This window comes from Streptopelia decaocto (genome assembly GCF_964273445.1).
Source record: "Streptopelia decaocto genome assembly, chromosome: 27".
Taxonomy (NCBI): domain Eukaryota; kingdom Metazoa; phylum Chordata; class Aves; order Columbiformes; family Columbidae; genus Streptopelia; species Streptopelia decaocto.
The window spans coordinates 2,100,223-2,119,725 of NC_138682.1; the positions used below are offsets into that span (position 1 = coordinate 2,100,223).

Sequence of the window (19,503 nt, forward strand, 5' to 3'; positions counted from 1 at the left end):
TCCCGCGAGGCCGAGGGGGATGCCCAGGGGACAGAGGGACCCTAGAGCCCGGCAGACAGACGGACAGGCGGATGGATGGACGGACAGCAGCATCTTTGGCCGCAGCGTCTTCAGTGGCACTTGGGGACGGAGCAGGACAGCGCTGGGGACAGCGGATTAAAAGGCAACGGGGCCGGGGGGGCTGGACGCGGCGCTGGGTGCGGCGGTGCTGATAATCCCCCCCCCCACCCTGAAAGGGGATTAGGGGAAACTTTTATTCCCTGTTTTGGGGCTAATCCGGGGTGGGGGGGGAACTGGGGTCACATCCTGCCCCCCTGAACCTCCTGTGCCCCCCAGCACGCTGAAGGGAGGGGATGGGGTGACCCTGATGTTCCCGCATCCCTCCCCAGCACCAAGGTGGGGGCAAAGCCAGGGCCAGCCCCTGTCCCCCAAATCCCCTGCCCCCTCCTGCACCCCAAAAACTGCTCCGAGCCCCCCCCCAGCTGCCAGCACTGGGCTGAACTGGGGGTGGTGATGTGGAGGGGCTCCCCCCTCCTCAACAAAGCGGGTGCCCCCTTAATCCCCCAGCTTTACTAATGCAGCTGCAAAGCTCGGCTTAAGGGGCTGCTCCCTGCTCGTGGATGTGCCCCCCCTCCCGCTCCAGGACATGGGGGGGCTCCCCGGACGCCTGGGTCCCCTCTGCACCTCCCCCCAATGCAGGCAGCGGCCGTGTAAAAGACTCCATATATTTCACATGTACAAAAAGTCACTGGGGAGGGGCGGGGGGGCACCATCCTGCACCCCCCACCCCGCTCTGGCTTTGGTCCCTTTTGTTTTTGGCAATTAGTGTTCACATCAGTGGTCAAAGTGACGAGCGCCGGGTTGTTGGGGTCCCCGCGGTGGGACGGGGACTCTGTGGTGGTGACACCCCCCCACCCCGGGGACCCCTATGGGGAGGGGACACCGCAGGGCTCAGCCCCTGCCGCAGCCATAGGATTTGGCCTCGGGATCCCCAAAGCTTGGGGGGGGACGGTGACGCGAGTGAGGCCGGTGACACCGGATGTCCCTGCGCGGTGCTGGCGGGGACGGAGCCCCCGAGGACCTGCACGGCAGAGGGGGGTGAGGAGGGGAAACTGAGGCAGCGCGAGCTCCCCCCGCACAGGCCGTCGCGGCTCCTCACCCTCGCTCAGCTGCAGGCGGGTCCGGCTGCCGCTGCGGGACAGAGGGACAAAGGGACAGTGTCAGGGGCCCTGGCCTGGGGACACGCAGGTGACCCCAGCGGGGCCACGGGAGCGCAGGGCCAGGCCTGCAGGCACTGCACTGGGAGCCAGTATTGCACTTGGACCCCTCACTGGGATCCAGTATTGCGCTGCGATCCTGCACTAGGATCCAGTATTGCACTGGGACCCCGCGCTGGGATCCAGTATTGCACTGGGACCCCGCACTGGGAGCCAGTATTGCACTGGGATCCTGCACTGGGATCCGGGATAGGATCCTGCACTGGGATCCAGTATTGCACTGGGACCCCGCACTGGGATCCAGTGTTGCACTGGAACCCCACACTGGGAGCCAGTATTGCACTTGGACCCCTCACTGCGATCCAGTATTACACTGGGATCCAGTATTGCACCATGACCCCTCACTGGGATCCAGTATTGCACTGGGACCCCTCACTGTAATCCAGTATTACACTGGGATCCAGTATTGCACTGGGACCCCTCACGGTAATCCAGTATTACACTGGGATCCAGTATTGCACGGGGATCCTGCTCTGGGATCCAGTATTGCACTGGGGCCCCTCACTGGGATCCAGTATTGCACTGGGACACCTCACTGGGATCCAGTATTGCACTGGGATCCAGTATTGCACCATGACCCCTCACTGGGATCCAGTATTGCACCATGACCCCTCACTGGGATCCAGTATTGCACTGGGACCTTGCACTGGGAACCAGTATTGCACCAGGATCCTGTGCCGGCACCCAGTATTGCACTGGGATCTCACTCTGGGATCCAGTATTGCACTGGGACCCCACACTGCAGCAAAGATCCCCAGTTGCTGGTAACTTGGTCTTGCAGCAGGACCCTCACTGGGACCCAGCCTTGCACTGGGATCTGGTGCCAGGATCCTCTGCTGGGATCCGGTATTGCGCTGGGACCCTGTGCTGGGACCCTGCTCTGCATCAAAGGCCCTGTACTGGAAACCCCGTCCTGCACTGGGATCCTGGGCCAAGACCCAACACTGCACCAGGATCCAGTGCGGGGATCCTGTTCCAGAACTCTGCGCTGGGTCCCAGTACTGCACTGGGATCCTGTGCCAGAACCAGCTTTGCATCGGGATCCAGTGCTGGGATCCTGTGCTTGGACCCAGCCTTGCACTGTGATCCAGTCCTGGGATCCTGTGCGTGGACCCAGCCTTGCACTGAGATCCAGTCCTGGGATCCGGTGTTGGGACCCAGCCTTGCACTGGGATCCAGTCCTGGGATCCTGTGCGTGGACCCAGCCTTGCACTGGGATCCAGTCCTGGGATCCGGTGTTGGGACCAGCCTTGCACTGGGATCCAGTGCTGGGACCCGGTGTTGGGACCCAGCCTTGCACTGGGATCCAGTCCTGGGATCCGGTGTTGGGACCAGCCTTGCACTGGGATCCAGTGCTGGGATCCTGTGTTGGGACCCAGCCTTGCACTGAGATCCAGTGCTGGGATCCTGTGCCAGGACCAGCCTTGCACTGGGATCCAGTGCTGGGACCCGGTGTTGGGACCCAGCCTTGCACTGGGATCCTGTGCTTGGACCCAGCCTTGCACTGGGATCCAGTGCTGGGATCCTGTGCCAGGACCAGCCTTGCACTGGGATCCAGTGCTGGGGTCCAGTGTTGGGACCAGGCTCCCGCACCGAGGGGCTGGGGGGGGTTCTGGGCACCCCAGGGTGACGGCATGCGGGGGTGGGGGGGCGTGCAGGAGGGGGCATGCGGGGCCAGGGGATCCAGGGGCGCCCAGGGGGATCCGCGGGATCCAGGGGATCCGGGGCCGGGCATGCCGCGGTACCTGGGGCTAACAGCTGGACTCGTCGTGGTGGGACGGGTCGCAGAAGAAGCGGGAGCCCCGCTTGGCCGTGCGGGCCGTGAAGGGGACGCTCTTCAGCGCTGCGGGGGGGCACGGGCGGGGGGACAGGGACACGTCAGCCCCCGCACGCCGGAGGGACCCAGGCGTCCTGGCCGGGGGTGGGGGCGGCGGGGGCCGTACCGGTGATGATGTCCTCGATGGTGCCGTCCTTGCCCTCGTAGACGGGCCGATGGTCCTTGGCCTGGCGCCGGCGCAGCTCCGCGATCAGCTCCTGCTGCTGCCACTTGTTGCGCTGCGGGGGAGGCGCGGGGGTGCCAGGTTGGGGACACGGGTGTCCCCTCTGCGTGCCCCCCCCCGCCGCGTGCCCACCCGTGCTCACCTTCTCCTGCTTCTTGGCCTCCTGCGCCAGCAGCTTCTCCCGCATCACCTCCTCCTGCTTCTTCCGCGCCTCGTTCTCCTGCTCCGCGTCCTGCCGGGCGAGCGGGGCGGTGGGACCCGGTCCCGCGGTGTCACCAACCCCCCACCCGCCTGTCCCCTCCCGGCCCCGTCTCACCTTGTAGCAGCGGATGAACCGGACAAAGACCGGGAAGAAGACGGATGGGGGCGTCATCTTGGGGCTCTCACCGAAATACCGCACCACCGCGGTGTAGGCGTCCTGGGGGGGGACGGGGCGGTCACCGATGGGCAGCAAGAGCCGTGCAATGTAAGACGTGCACGAGGAGCGTGCAAGGCAAGGTGTGCACGGCAAGGTGTGCAAGAGGAGCACACAGAGCAAGAGATGCACAAGGAGCGTGCAAAGCAAGGTGTGCACGAGCAGTGTGCAAAGCAAAATGTGCACAAGGAGCGTGCAAAGCAAGGCATGGACAAGGACTGTGTAATGCAAAATGTGCACGAGCAGTGTGCAAGGCAAGGTGTGCATGACAAGGAATGAAAGAAGAGTGTGCAAAGCAAGGCATGGACAAGGAGCGTGCAAAGCAAGGTGTGCACAAGGAGCATGCAAGGCAAGGCAAGGACAAGGAGTGTGCAAAGCAAGTCATGGACAAGGACTGTGCAATCCAAAATGTGCACAAGGAGTGTGCAAAGCAAGGTGTGCATGACCAAGGTGTACATGATAAGGAGTGCAAGAGGAGTGTGCAAAGCAAGGCACGGACAAGGAGCATGCAAAGCAAGGTGTGCACGAGCAGTGTGCAAAGCAAGTCATGGACAAGAGCTGTGTAATGCAAAATGTGCACGAGGAGTGTGCAAGGCAAGGCATGGACAAGAGGTGTGCAATGCAAAATGTGCACGAGGAGTGTGCAAGGCAAGGCATGGACAAGAGCTGTGCAATGCCAAATGTGCACAAGGAGTGTGCAAAGCAAGGTGTGCATGACAAGGTGTGCATGACGAGGAATGCAAGAGGAGCGTGCAAAACAAGCTGTGCACAAGGAGCGTGCAAAGCAAGGTGTGCACGAGCAGCGTGCAAAGCAAGGCATGGACAAGGAGCGTGCAAAGCAAGGCAAGGACAAGAGCTGTGCACGCAAAATGTGCACGAGGAGTGTGCAAAGCAAGGTGTGCATGACAAGGTGTGCATACAAGGAATGCAAGAGGAGCGTGCAAAGCAAGGTGTGCACGAGCAGCGTGCAAAGCAAGGCATGGACAAGGAGTGTGCAAAGCAAGGCAAGGACAAGAGCTGTGTAATGCAAAATGTGCACGAGGAGTGTGCAAAGCAAGGTGTGCATGACAAGGTGTGCATACAAGGAATGCAAGAGGAGCATGCAAAGCAAGGTGTGCACGAGCAGCGTGCAAAGCAAGGCATGGACAAGGAGCGTGCAAAGCAAGGCAAGCACAAGAGCTGTGCACGCAAAATGTGCACGAGGAGTGTGCAAAGCAAGGTGTGCATGACAAGGTGTGCATGACAAGGAATGCAAGAGGAGTGTGCAAAACAAGCCGTGCACAAGGAGCGTGCAAAGCAAGCGTGCACGCCCAGGCGCGTGCGAGGCTCGGCCGCCCCGCAGCGCTCACCTCGGCCGTCCGCGCGTCCTTCTGCAGCCGCTCCAGCTTGCCCTCGCTGGCGGCCAGGAAGGCGCGCAGGACGCCGCTGTCGTGCAGCCCGCACTCGCGCCGCAGCAGCTCCATCCCGCGGCCCAGCTCCTTCACGTCCAGCAGCACGTTCTCCAGGGACACTGTGGGGACACGGGGACAGCTCAGGGGACCCGCGGCCCCGGGGGAAGAGGCGATTTGGGGGTGCAGGGATGGGGGAGGCACCTGCAGCCGCCTTCTCCACGAAGTGCAGCTCCTGCCAGAAGGTCGCCAGCTCCGGGTACTTCTCCCGCACCGTGAGCGCGATGAAATGCAGCAGCGTCATCTTCCTGTCCGTCGACTTGGTGTCCAGGAGCTGTGGGGTGATTGGAGGGGGTGTCAGGGCTCTGGGGTGGGATCCCGGGGCCCACGGGGTCCCAGGGAGCCGGGCAGGGGGTCCGGGGGTGCCCACCAGGTCCAGGCTCTGCAGTTTGAAGCCGTAGACGGCGCCGCGTTTGCTGCTGTTCATGTAGTTGCCCAGCGCCAAGATGATCTGCGGGGGAAAAGCAGCAGAGATGGGGGGGTCAGGGAGTGGGGAGACCCCCACAGGATCCCCCGGCAGGGAGGGAGCGTAGGACCCTACTCGTCCCCAGCTGGTCCCCACGTCCCCTGGTCAGCCCCGCGCTCACCTCCAACATGCGCTTCAGCTTCTGGGATGACTTGACGGAGGCCGAGGCCGCGATGATGGCGTTGAGTTGCTGCAGGGGGATGGAATCACAGAAGCGTTTGGCTGGGAAAAGCCCCTCAGGATCATGGAGTCCAACCATAACCCACCCCTGGCGCTGCCCCATGTCCTGAGAACATCATCTCCATGTCCAGCCCTCCAGGGATGGTGACTCCAGCACTGCCCTGGGCAGCCTGTTCAATGCCCCACAGCCCTTTGGGGAAGAAATTGCCCCCAAGATCCAACCTCAACCTTCCCTGGCGCAACTTGAGGCTGTTTCATCTCATCCTGTCACTTCACAGAATCACAGAATCACAGAATGGACTGGGTTGGAAAAGCCCTCAGAGATCATCGAGTCCAACCCTTGGTCCAACTCCAGTCCATTGACTAGATCATGGCACTAAGCGCCATGTCCAATCTCAGCTTAAAAACCTCCAGGACGGTGAGTCCAGCACCTCCCTGGGCAGCCATTCCAATCCTGACCACTCTCTGCACAGAATTGCTTTCTCATCTCCAGCCTCAATTTCCCCTGGCAGAGTTGAAGCCCATGGCCCCTTGTCCTATTGCTGATGCCTGGGAGAAGAGCCCAATCCCCACCTGGCTGGAACTGCCCTTCAGGTAGTTCTAGAGAGTGCTGAGCTCAGCTCTAAGTCTCCTCTTCTCCAGACTGAACAAGCCCAGCTCCCTCAGCCTCTCCCCATAGGGCTCATGTTCAAGTCCCTTCCCCAGTCGTGTTGCTCTTCTCTGGACCCTACTTGCTACTCAACCCCCTCCAACGTGAACCCAATGGGAGGTCCAGCCAGGGTGAGGGGCCCAGGCACCCCCGCTGGTGCACCCTCCCTCCCCGGCTCCGTACCGGCGTCAGCATCTGGAGGTTCTCGGCGAAGTTCCCCAGGAAGGCCATGATGGCCATGCGCTGCGGCAGCCGCTCCACCTTGCTGAACTGCAGCATGAACCGGTCCTCGTCCGCCAGCTCCTCCAGCGGCTTGCGCTCCCGCTCGTACTGCCGCAGCGCCTTGGCCTCCGCCTCCGTGGGCAGGAACCGCATCAGGCACTCCACGAAGTCCACCGGCAGCGTCGCCAGGTCGAACCTGCCCCGCGCCCGGCACCGTCGGGGACCGGCACCCCAACCAGAGCCCCTGCACCCCAACCAGAGCCCCTGCACCCCCACCAGAGCCCCTGCACCCTGCCTGGGCATCCTGAACCCAACCAGAGCCCCTGCATCCCAACCAGAGCCCCTGCACCCTGCCTGGGCACCCTGCACCAAACCAGCTCCCTGCACCCTGCCCGGGCATCCTGCATCCCAACCAGAGCCCCTGCACCCCAAACAGAGCCCCTGCACCCCAAACAGCACCTTGCACCCTGACTGGGCATCCTGCACCCCAACCAGAGCCCCTGCACCCCAAACAGAGCCCCTGCACCCCAACCAGGTCCCTGCACCCTGCCTGGGCACCCTGCACCAAACCAGCTCCCTGCACCCTGCCTGGGCATCCTGCATCCCAACCAGAGCCCCTGCACCCCAAACAGCATCCTGCACCCTGACTGGGCATCCTGCATCCCAACCAGAGCCCCTGCACCCCAAACAGAGCCCCTGCACCCCAAACAGCACCCTGCACCCTGACTGAGCATCCTGCACCCCAACCAGAGCCCCTGCACCCTGCCTGGGTACACTGCACCAAACCAGCTCCCTGCACCCTGCCTGGGCATCCTGCATCCCAACCAGAGCCCCTGCACCCCAAACAGAGCCCCTGCACCCCAACCAGAGCCCCTGCACCCCAAACAGCACCCTGCACCCTGACTGGGCATCCTGCACCCCAACCAGAGCCCCTGCACCCTGCCTGGGTACACTGCACCCCAAACAGCACCCTGCACCCTGCCTGGGCATCCTGCATCCCAACCAGAGCCCCTGCACCCCAAACAGCACCCTGCACCCTGACTGGGCATCCTGCACCCCAACCAGAGCCCCTGCACCCTGCCTGGGTACACTGTACCCCAAACAGCCCCCTGCACCCTGACTGGGCACCCTGCACCCCAAACAGAGCCCCTGCACCCCAAACAGCACCCTGCACCCTGACTGGGCATCCTGCATCCCAACCAGAGCCCCTGCACCCCAAACAGAGCCCCTGCACCCCAACCAGCTCCCTGCACCCTGCCTGGGCATCCTGCATCCCAACCAGAGCCCCTGCACCCCAAACAGAGCCCCTGCACCCCAAACAGCACCCTGCACCCTGACTGGGCATCCTGCACCCCAACCAGAGCCCCAGCACCCTGCCTGGGTACCCTGCACCAAACCAGCTCCCTGCACCCTGCCTGGGCATCCTGCATCCCAACCAGAGCCCCTGCACCCCAAACAGCATCCTGCACCCTGACTGGGTATCCTGCACCCCAACCAGAGCCCCTGCACCCTGCCTGGGTACACTGCACCCCAAACAGCACCCTGCACCCTGCCTGGGCACCCTGCACCCCAAACAGAGCCCCTGCACCCCAAACAGCACCCTGCACCCTGACTGGGCATCCTGCACCCCAACCAGAGCCCCTGCACCCCAAACAGAGCCCCTGCACCCCAACCAGCTCCCTGCACCCTGCCTGGGCATCCTGCATCCCAACCAGAGTCCCTGCACCCCAACCAGAACCCCTGCACCCTGCCTGGCTATCCTGCATCCCAACCAGAGCCCCTGCACCCCAAACAGAGCCCCTGCACCCCAAACAGCACCCTGCACCCTGACTGGGCATCCTGCACCCCAACCAGAGCCCCTGCACCCTGCCTGGGTACACTGCACCAAACCAGCTCCCTGCACCCTGCCTGGGCATCCTGCATCCCAACCAGAGCCCCTGCACCCCAACCAGAGCCCCTGCACCCCAAACAGCATCCTGCACCCTGACTGGGCATCCTGCACCCCAACCAGAGCCCCTGCACCCTGCCTGGGTACACTGCACCCCAAACAGCACCCTGCACCCTGCCTGGGCACCCTGCACCCCAAACAGAGCCCCTGCACCCCAAACAGCTCCCTGCACCCTGCCTGGGCACCCTGCACCCCAACCAGCCTCCTGCACCCTGCCTGGGCATCCTGCATCCCAACCAGAGTCCCTGCACCCCAACCAGAGCCCCTGCACCCTGCCTGGGTACCCTGCACCCCAACCAGAGCCCCTGCACCCTGCCTGGGTACCCTGCACCAAACCAGCTCCCTGCACCCTGCCTGGACATCCTGCATCCCAAACAGCCCCCTGCACCCCAAACAGCTCCCTCCACCCTGCCTGGGCACCCTGCACCCCAACCAGCCCCCTGCACCCTGTCTGTTCCCCCACCACCCCAACTAGACACCTCATACCCTGTCTGGTCCCCCTGCACCCCAACCAGCCTCCTGCACCCTGTCTGGGCACCCTCCATCCCGACCAGCCCCCCTGTATCCTACTGTTCCCCCTGCACCCTTTCCAACCCTCTGCACCCCAACCAGCCCTGCACCCTTGAGCCCTGGCGGGCCCCCCAGCACCCCCATACGTGTGGATGGCTCTGCAGATCTCCTCGGCGCTGCGGCCCGCCTTGCGCAGGGTGATGGCCAGGTTCTTGGCGCGGTTGGCCTCCAGCAGCGTCACCTTGCTGGCCGCCTTCTGCGACGCCTTGTTCTTGGCGCAGACGAGGTCAAGGGCAGGACCCTGCGCCTTCGTCTTGAAAAGCTCCTCGAAGCGCTCCAGGTCCAGGTCCTGGCGGGACGAGGTGGGCGGCTCAGGGGTGGCAGTGGTGTCACCATCCCGGTGCTCGAGCCGAGCCCGCGCTCACCTCCAGCACCCGCTCGTCATCCAGCTCGCTGAACACCGTCCCGCTGATCTGGTTGGGCTTCAGCGCCGTCCAGTTGAAGACGGGCAGGCGGAACTTGGTCTTGATGGGCTTCTTGATCCGGATGGCTGCCAGCGGGCAGGACCCAGCTCAGCCTCCGCCGGCGCCGGGGGACGTGGCCTCTGCCCGCCCTGAGCCACCCGGTCCCCGTGCTGTCACCGTCCCCTGTGCCGCTCCATCCCCTTGCCGTGGTCCCTGCACCCATCCCTTGGCCATCGCAACCCCGACCCCCTGCTCCCTTCAAACCTCCCTCTGTCCCCATGGTCCCTGCACTGTCCCCACGGTCCCTGCACCGTCCCCACAGTCCCCGTGCCCACGTACCCGAGAGCCCCACGGTGAGGGCGATGGAGGGCGAAGCCCCGGGCAGCGGGGGGGCCGGGGGGCACTTGCCTGCGAAGGGAGGGGGGGGTGAGATCATGCTGGGACAGCCCCATCCTGGGGACCCCCCAGCCTCAGGAGTGGCCCAGCACTGGGGACACCCAAGTTTTGGAGCCACCCCCCCCATCCTGGGGATGCCCCAGCTCTGGGGACAGCCCAGCTCGGGGGTGTCCCACTTTTGGGGATCCTCACCTGGGAGCGGGGGTGCAGGGGGTGGCAGGGGGGGCGGCGGGGGGGGTGGGGGGGGCACGGGCTCCGCGGGGGGCAACACGGGGACCCGCGGGGGCTCCTCCGGGGGCTCGGGCTGGGGAGGGGGCTCGGCGCCCGGCACGGGGGGCGGCTCGGAGCCGTAGCAGCGGCGGAAAGCCTCGTCCTTCTCCTTGATCATGCGCCGCAGCGTGTGCACTTGGTGGCTCGTGTGCTCGTAGGTCTCCTGGGGACAGCGAGCGTCAGGCCGGGGGGGGGGACAGGACCCTGCCCCGCTCCCCACGGCCCCCACGCACCTTCACCGCCTCCAGCTCCTTCTCCCGCTGCAGCAGCTGCTTCTCCAGCTCCGCCACCCGCATCATGTTCTCGTTCTCCAGGTCCAGCAGCTTCTCCGTCAGCTGCAGGGGGGACACGGCTGTGACAGCAGCTCGGGGACCCCTCCCGCTGTCACCACTGATGTCTGCGACCCCCCCGCTCACGTACGTGGGACAGATGCTCCTCCAGCTCCTCCACCTTCTCCAGCGCCACGTTCTTGGTCTCGGCGTCCTCCAGCAGCCCCCCCACGTCGAAGACATTGTCCAGGTACGCTTGGATCTGCACCTGCAGCTTCTCGCTCTCCGTGTGCCTCGACTTCTGTGGCATCGGGGCGGCGTCAGGGATGGGGGGGTCCTTGGGGCGGCCCCCCCAGCCCCACGACCCCCCCTCGGACCTGCAGGAACTCCTCCAGCCCCAATTTGGTGAACTCGTACTGCAGGTGGACGCGGAAGTTCATGTCCTCCACGGAGTGCACCACGATGTTGATGAACTGCATGCAGGCCACCTGCGGGCAGGGCTGGCGTCACCCAGAGCCCCCCTGTCACCACGGGGACCCCCCCGAGCCCCGCAGCAGGGGGTCCCACCATGAAGTCGATGCTGCTGTCCTCGTTGCGGAAATAGTCCATGAGGCGCTCGAAGCGATGCTTCTCCTTGCAGACCTGGGCGGGCAGCGGACACGGGGTTCACCCGGACTGGTCCCCCCGTCACTGTCCCCAGATCCCCTGGGCCCCCAGTCCCCTCAGCCCAGTCTGCTCCTGGTGTCCCCAACGCCCCAGTCCCAGCCTGACCTCATCCTCCCTATCCCAGTCTGGTCCTGGTGTCCCCAGTTCCACCATTCCTGAGTCCTGGTCCCCAATCCCAGCCTGATCCTGTTCCTCCAGTGTCCCCAATCCCAGCCTGATCCTGTTCCCCCAGTGTCCCCAATCCCAGCCTGATCCTGTCCCCCCAGTGTCCCCAATCCCAGCCTGATCCTGTTCCCCCAGTGTCCCCAGTCCCAGCCTGATCCTGTCCCCATCTCACCTTGATCCCATCCCCCTAGTGTCCCAGTGTCCCCAATCCCAGCCTGATCCTGTCCCCCCAGTGTCCCCAATCTCAGCCTGATCCTGTCCCCATCTCAACTTGATCCCACCCTCCCAGTGTCCCAGTGTCCCCATCCCAGCCTGATCCTGTGTCCCCAGTGTCCCAGTGTCCCAAACCCAGCCTGATCCTGTCCCCAAAGTGTCTCAATCCCAGCCTGATCCTGTCCCCCCAGTGTCCTAGTGTCCCCATCCCAACCTGATCCTGTCCCATCAGTGTCCCCAACCCAGCCTGACCCCGTCCCCCACAGTATCCCAGTGTCCCCATCCCAGCCTGATCCTGTCCCCCAGTGTCCCCACACCAGCCTGATCCTCTCCCCACAGTGTCCCAGTGTCCCCATCCCAACCTTATCCTGTGCCCCCAGTGTCCCAGTGTCCCCATCCCAGACTGACCCCATCCCCACAGTGTCCCAGTGTCCCCATCCCAACCTGATCCTGTGCCCCCAGTGTCCCAGTGTCCCCATCCCAACCTGATCCCGTCTCCCCAGTGTCCCAGTGTCCCCATCCCAGACTGATCCCATCCCCACAGTGTCCCAGTGTCCCCATCCCAGCCTGATCCTGTCACCCTCAGAGTCCCAGTGTCCCCATTCCAACCTGATCCTGTCCCATCAGTGTCCCCATCCCAGCCTGATCCTGTGCACCCAATGTCCCAGTGTCCCCATCCCAGCCTGACCCTGTCCCCCCCGTGTCCCCACCCCACCCCGCACCTCCTTGAAGTTGTCAAAGGCCGCCAGGATGATCTCGTGGCCGCCGCGCACCAGGCAGACGGCCGCCAGCAGCTCCAGCACCAGCGCCTTTGTCCTGCGGCACAGCAGCACCGGCACCGTCACCCCCGGCGGCACCGCGACCCCCCCGCCACTGCCAGACACCCCCCCTTACCTGGGGTTCTTGTTATTGAGGCTCAGGGCAATCTCATTGACCGCGTGCGGGTGGGACATGACCAGGTTGAAGCCGTACTGCGGGGACGGGGCAGGGACGGTGTCAGCGGTGCCGGCGCGGCGGTGGCAGCGTCCCCCCCGCACCGTGGGATGATGGTACCTGGTAGTTCATGATGGCCCGGAGACACATGATGCAGAGGTGGACGTCGTCCTTCTGGCTCACCAGGCGCGAGTTCTTCAGCGCCCTGCGGCTCGGCAGCGTGCCGTAGCTGGGGGGACACGCGGCGCCGGTGAGCGGGACCCCGCACCGCCGGTGCTGCACCGCCAGCGCTCGCCCGGGTGGGAACCGGACCCACAGGTGGGGACCAGGGTGGGGACAGCGTGGGGACAGCGGGGGTTTTGGAGGGGCAGAGGCAGAGAGAAGCGGCTGGAGGGCAAGAGGGACAGAGGCTGGCGGAGACGCGGAGCGGAGCCGCCGCGCCGGCCACGGGCAGCCGGTACTTACCCGGCGGGCGAGCGGCGAGGCGGGCACGGAGGAGAGAGAGAGAGAGCAGCCAGAGAGGGGGGGCCCGGCCCTGGAAGCAGAACGGGGCGCGTTACCCCAGGGCGCGGGCAGAGCCAGAGCGGGGCGAGCAGAGGCAGCGCGGCCGCGGCGGGCGCGGGACGGGCAGGATGGGGCCGGCAGCGCCGAGCTGCTGCGGGCGGGCAGGGCGCGGCGCGGCGGGCAGGAGGGGACACAGCGCGCGAGGCAGCGCGGGATGCAGCCACGCGCCACGGCACAGCCACGGCATGGCCGCAGCGTTGGCAAGGAACAGCCACGGCACAGCCATGGCACGGCCGCAGCGTTGGCAAGGCACAGCCACGGCACGGCCACGGCACGGCCGCAGCATTGGCAAGGAACAGCCACGGCACAGCCATGGCACGGCCGCAGCGTTGGCAAGGCACAGCCACGGCACGGCCACGGCACGGCCGCAGCATTGGCAAGGAACAGCCACGGCACAGCCATGGCACGGCCGCAGCGTTGGCAAGGCACAGCCACGGCACGGCCACGGCACGGCCGCAGCGTTGGCAAGGCACAGCCACGGCACAGCCATGGCACGGTCAAGTCACAGCTGCACCATGGGCAAGGCGCAGCCTGGTGCTCGCGGCACAGCGGAGGCAGAGCCAGCACACAGGATGCGGCGCGTGATACAGACACAACGGTGCACGGCACAGGGCACACGGTGCGCGGCACAGAGCGCACCGCAGGCGGGATGGTGCATGGCACAGCACACACCATGGCAGGGCGGTGCTTGCAATGGCACGCACCACAACCAACACGGTTTATGGCACAGGGCAGGATGGTCCGTGGCCTGGCGCACACCACGGGCAGGATTGTGTGCAGCACAGGGCACACCTGGCATGGCACACACCATGGCAGGACGGTGCTTGGCGTGCCACACACCGCAAGTGGGATGCTTATGGCACAGAGCACAGTGGCACTATATACACCACGGGCAGGATTGTGCGCGGCACAGGGCACACCTGGCCCTGGCACACACCATGGGCAGGATTGTGCGCGGCACAGGGCACACCTGGCCTGGCACACACCACGGCAGGATGGTGCAGGGCCCAGCACACCCCATGGCAGGACGGTGCTTGGCGTGCCACACTCCACAAGTGGGATGGCTTATGGCACAGGGCTTAATGGCACAACATACGCCACGGGCAGGACTGCGCGCGGCGCACGGCACGCCGGCACGGCGCACGCCACAGCTGGACGGTGCTCGGCACAACACGCAGCAAGCGGCAGCGCCGTGGGCAGCGGAGCCGGCTGAACGGGGCAGGCGCTGTGCACGGCAGTGCGGCGTCCCCCGCGGCCGCTGGCACGGCGGGTACGTACCGGAGCGCGGTCTGGCGGGCGGAGCGGGCCAGGCTGCTGGCGAAGGGGGCGGGCAGGGCGCTGGGGTGCTGCAGATCCTCGATGGACCTGCTCCAGGCGCGCAGCTTCTCCAGCGCGCCGTCCTCGCCACCTTCCAGGCCCTCCAGGTCCAACCTGGGTGGGACACGCGCGCGGGGTGGCGGGGGGGCACACGGCTTCGGCACGGAGCGGCGCGGCCACCGCGGCAAGCGCTGAAGCGGGCGGCAGCGGCGGCGCGGGGAGAGGAGCGAGGGGTGGCCCTGGGACCCCCGGCCCACGTGGGCAGGAGGGGGCCGAGCATCCCGTGTCCCTCGGGACCCCATGTGCCGTTGCCGATAAGGGGCGAGCGGTATCGGCCATCACAGAGGGCACCAGGACCCACTGCATCCCCAGTACCCCAGCATCCCAGGGACCCCACAGACCCCCCGCACCCAGGGACCTCCCACACTCCAGAGACCACCCAGCACCCCATGGACCCCCCAGCACCGCAGGGACCCCCTGCACCCCACTCACATGACAGCGCACTGGGCAAAGGACAAGTAGTTCACCAGCACATCCAGCCCCTTGTTCTCGTCGTTGAGGAACTCACGCACCCACCTGCAGCACCCAGCACCCATCAGGGCCTGCAGGAGCTGGGGACCCCCCCACGGCGTGATCCCCCCACCATGGGGACCCGGTGCGGGGACGGGGAGGGGGCGGCAGGGGCAGCGCGGGGCTGCAGTGGCGGTTGCAGCCCCTCTGCTATCGGTGGTGCCAGCGCCGGTGCAGCTTTATCTGCCGGCTGCAGGGTGGGGAGGGCGGGAAGCTGCGCTGGGTGCTGGGGCTGTTCCCCCCCAGCCCTGGGCACCCTGCGGTGGGGGGGTCGGGGTGCCCTGGCCCCCTGGGAGCGGATGAGGGTGCAGGTGTGAGGTGCTGCACAAGGAGCCTGGCTGGGATGTGCAGGGGGTGCAAGGGATGTGTGTGTGCATGGGGATGGGGGCACAGGGTGTGTGTGCATGGGGGGGTGCACAGGGGTGTGTGCGCATGGGGGGGTGCACAGGGGTGTGTGCATGTGGGGGTGCACAGGGGTGTGTGCGCATGGGGATGGGGGCACAGGGGTGTGTGTGTGTGCATGTGGGGGTGCACAGGGGTGTGTGTGCATGGGGGGGGGTGCACAGGGGTGTGTGTGTGCATGGGGGGGTGCACAGGGGGGGTGTGTATGGGGGTACCCATTGTGGGGGGGTGTGTATGTCAGAGGAGCACAGGGTTGCATGAGATGGGCACGTGCATGGGGGGGTCTGCACATGGCGGGGACACACACGGGGAGACTGTGGGGGGGCTGCACCCAGGAGCACTGTGAGCATGGGGGGTGCACCCACGGCCTGGGCGTCCTGCCGCACCCCTGCCCGCACCCCTGCCCGCACCCCTGCCCGCACCCCTGCCCGCGGCGGAGTCCGGCAGCAGCGGGAGCCGGGGGGGCCACGGCCGCCCCTTTCCTGCCGGCGCCAGCCCCTCGCCCGGCCCGTTTCCTGTCTCCGGTCGCTGCTATTTTCAGGCCGCGATCGGGGAAGAGCCGAACGGCGCGGCCGCGGCACAGCCCGGCACGTGTGCGAGCCGCTCCGAGCACACGGCCATGGAGCTGGGTGCCCACAGTGACGTCCCCACCGTCCCCAGTAGCGTCCCCGTCCCCTTGGCCAGCCCGGGTGCATCACACCGGAGCGATGAGCCGCCGGTGCGGGTGCTGGTGCTGAGCCCCACGGTGCTGGGAGGAGCCGAGCAGGACCCATCCGTGCCGCTTCACACAGGGTGTCGCCGCGGGGTGTCACCGCGGCCCATCCGCCCGCGGCATCCGCCCCCGGGACCCGCTCGCCGGCGGCGCTGGCCCGCGGCACAGCCGGGGCAGGAACCGGCACAGTTCCTGCAGCGCCTCCGGCTTCCCCTGCAGCTGCAGCGGGGCTCGTCTGGGACCCCCCCTGGACCTTAGGACCCCCCCGGGACCCTGGGACCCCCCCCGGGACCCCACAAACAACCCCTGGGACCCCCCAAACAACCCCTGGGACCCCACAAACAAGCCCCGGGACCCCGCGCTCACCCGATGTGGTTGGTCCTCAGGCTGATCTCCAGCTCGCGCAGGACCTTGGTCGACTCCTGCACCCTCCGCCTGAACTTCTGGGGACAAAGCGGGTGCTGAACTGTGCCCCCCCCATGGCCCCCACCCCCCGGCCCCCCCGGCACCCCAGCCCCTCACCTTCCGCGTGACGCCCGGCTCCAGGAAGCTCCGCAGCTTCTGGATGTAGGTGTGGGGGGGGCTCTTCACCTGGAACCGCTCCTGGGGGGACACGGGGGTGGTGACACCGCACGGCAGCGCAGCCCCCGCCTCAGCCCCCCCCGTGACACCCCGGTCCCACACCTGGTCGCAGATGAGGTCCCACTTCTTCTCGTTGTCGTACTGGCGCAGCAGCCGGGCCTTGTCGGGGGGCAGGTTCATGGAGCTCTGGGGGCAGAGTGGGACCGTCACCCCAGGGGACACGGGGACACTGCGACACACTCCCCATCCCGCGGCTTCCGCTGGTTCCGGCCACCACCGGGACAGCTGTGCCGTGGTGTCCCTGGTGTCACCTGGCCGTGGTGTCCCCCCAAAACAAAGCCAGCGCCGCGCTGGCACCGTGGATGTGCCACCCCAGCCATGGGGACACCGCGCTGGGTGACAAGCCAGCGGCTGGTGGGTCGCAGTGCCCCCCACAGCACTGGGTGTCCTGATGGTGGCAGGATCACGGGGGGTGAGGCCACCGCTGAGCCATGTCCCGGTAACCGGGTGGCACCGCAGCCTTGGTGAGCGCTGCGGTGCAGCCACCGCCCCGGCTGTCACAGCGCCCCAGACCCACAGCGCACCCAGGGTCCCCCCTGAGGGCCACTGGGGGGGCATTAGTGCCACACATGTGACACAGGGACAGCAGTGCCACCATCACCACGTGCCAGCCACCGGCAGCACCAAATCTCGCCAGCGCCGACCCATCCTTCCCGTCTGCACCCACTTCCTCACCGGCAAACCGCAGCCTCCGCTCCCCGACCGCGGCGCTTGGCATCAGCACGGCGGAGCGTGGGGAACGCCGGGGCAAGATGTGGCCTGGGACGCCGGTGTCACCAAGGACACCAATGGGGTGCCGGGATGGAAACCGGGGGTGCTGGGTGGCTGTGGGCTTGAGGCTGCCCTGGTGGGCAATGCGCCCTTAGCAGGATACGGCCATCGCCGCAGCGGGGAGGTGCCGCCGTTCCACCCGCCCCGCGGCAGCTAAAATTATCCCTCCCCTGCTCATCCCGGTCCCACGGAGCCGCAGGAAACAGGGGCAGAGCCTGGGCGAGGCCGGGCACCCGAGGGGGGGGGCGCAACGCGGGGGGGGGACAGTCCCATGGGAGCAGGGATGTCACCACCAGGATGGGGTGTCACCAAAATTGCCACGGCGATGGGGCCCCATGGGGCCGCGGTTCTTTGGTCCCGGGGATGGAGGAGCGTGGGGGGGACGTGTAGCCCCCGTGTAGGGGCGGGGGGCACTGGGGGGGGGGCTGTGAAGCGCAGCCGCCCGCGTTCCCGCCGCTCGGCTTCCTGCCTTTGTGGCGGGAGCGCGGCCGCTCCTGGCCGGGCATTTCCTCCGCCACCGCCCCGCACCGGGACCCCCTCCCGCTGCCCCCCCAGGGAACGGGGGCGACCGCGGCTGGAGCGAACCCTGCGACTAGGGGACATTTGGGGACAAATCCTGCCCGTTTGGGGGCGACCGGCTCCGTCACATGATGAAATATTTTCCTCCGCCGGGGTGGGGATTTTGGGGGTGGCGGCACCGGGGTTCCCCCGGTGCCGCCACCCCCAAAATCCCCACCCCGGCGTTGGTGTCACCCAGCAGGATGTGTCCCCCCCGCCACCCGCCCCGCGTGGGATGCGGGGACGGTCAACAGCCACTCGCCACTCGGGACACAACCCCACGCCGGGGGTGCAAGTGCCCCCCGGTGCCCCCCAGTTCGGGTTCCCAAAGCCCCGTGGGGCCACGCTCGGTATTTCCTGCCCGGCCGCGGCTTCCGCTGGTTCCGGCCACCACCGGGACAGCTGTGCCGTGGTGTCCCTGGTGTCACCTGGCCGTGGTGTCCCCCCAAAACAAAGCCAGCGCCGCGCTGGCACCGTGGATGTGCCACCCGAGTCATGGGGACACCGCGCTGGGTGACAAGCGGCTGGTGGGTCGCGGTGGCCCCCACGGCATTGGGGGTCCCGACGGTGCCAGGATCACGGGGGGTGAGGCCACCGCTGTCCCGGTAACCGGGTGGCACCGCAGCCTTGGTGAGCGCTGCGGTGCGGCCACCGCCCCGGCTGTCACAGCGGAGCGGGGACACGCAGCGCCCGTGCCGACGGGGACCCCGCACCCACGGGGACCCGTGTGCCACCCCCGAGGGGACTTTCCCCGATCGAAAAGTCCCGGGGCCGACGGGACCCCCCACGGTGGCACCGGGAGCCGCGTCACCCCCCGGGGCTGTCCCGGGACGGGCTGCTCCCAGCCCCGCAGCCACTGCCCATCCCCGCGGGCAGCGGCGCTCCCTGGCCGCCCCCGGTTCCTCCGGCCGCCGGTGCCGGCCCCGCGGTCCCCGCCCGCCCGTAGCCGGACGCCGGGGGGGGAAGGCGGCGGCGGGGCGCGTCCGGCCCGGGAGGTCGCAGCGTAGGGGTCCGGGGAGGGAGCGAGCGGGAGGGCGCAGCGGGACCCGGAGGGAGCGGAGCGGGAGCAGGGAAGGAGCGCGGGGGAAGCGTCCCGGGGGGCGCCCCGGGAAGCGGAGGAGCGCGGCGGGCGGGGCCGGGGGTCGGTCTCTCACCAGCACCAGGGCGAAGCGCTCCTCCAGCTCGCAGGGCTCCGGCATCGGCATCTTGCCCGGGGCGAGGAGCCCGGGCCCCGCCGGGCCCGCCGCCGCTCCCGGGCCCCGGGGCAGCGCCTCCCCGTCCGCGCTCTCCACGTTCCCCATCCCCGGCCCAGGCACCGGGGGGCGGCGGAGGAGGCACAAGCCCGTCGCGTCCGGCCGCCGCTGCCGCCTCCCGGGCCCGCCCGGCCCCGCCCCGCCCCGCCCCGCCGGGCTGCCCGCGGTGCCGCGGCGGAGCCGCCAGGGGGCGCCCAAGGGCGGACGGACGGCGGCGCCACCG

The 19,503-nt window shown here is 67.3% G+C and overlaps 1 protein-coding gene across 3 annotated transcripts; it reads right to left on the reverse strand.

Annotated features, from left to right (window-relative positions):
* Positions 1 to 706: 706 nt before the first annotated feature.
* On the reverse strand, positions 707 to 19,395 carry FMNL3 (formin like 3). Of its 3 annotated transcripts, none has more exons than XM_082073722.1 (27): positions 19,182 to 19,395; positions 16,741 to 16,824; positions 16,579 to 16,659; positions 16,423 to 16,496; positions 14,865 to 14,948; positions 14,334 to 14,486; positions 12,612 to 12,720; positions 12,453 to 12,529; positions 12,281 to 12,374; positions 11,082 to 11,156; positions 10,892 to 11,002; positions 10,666 to 10,815; positions 10,479 to 10,580; positions 10,168 to 10,408; positions 9,919 to 9,987; positions 9,541 to 9,665; positions 9,262 to 9,464; positions 6,619 to 6,853; positions 5,728 to 5,796; positions 5,511 to 5,591; positions 5,285 to 5,414; positions 5,042 to 5,202; positions 3,594 to 3,695; positions 3,420 to 3,509; positions 3,221 to 3,332; positions 3,023 to 3,120; positions 707 to 1,191 (listed from the first exon to the last, which is right to left on the reverse strand). In XM_082073722.1, the coding sequence occupies exons 1-26, from the start codon at positions 19,326 to 19,328 to the stop codon at positions 3,029 to 3,031; spliced, it is 3,051 nt and encodes a 1,016-aa protein (XP_081929848.1). In that variant the 5' UTR covers positions 19,329 to 19,395; the 3' UTR covers positions 707 to 1,191; positions 3,023 to 3,028. The 3 variants fall into 3 exon arrangements, with proteins under 3 accessions (XP_081929848.1, XP_081929847.1, XP_081929849.1); XM_082073721.1 differs by having other exon boundaries at positions 16,423 to 16,499; XM_082073723.1 differs by lacking the exon at positions 14,334 to 14,486 and having other exon boundaries at positions 16,423 to 16,499.
* Between the last annotated feature and the right edge of the window lie 108 nt (positions 19,396 to 19,503).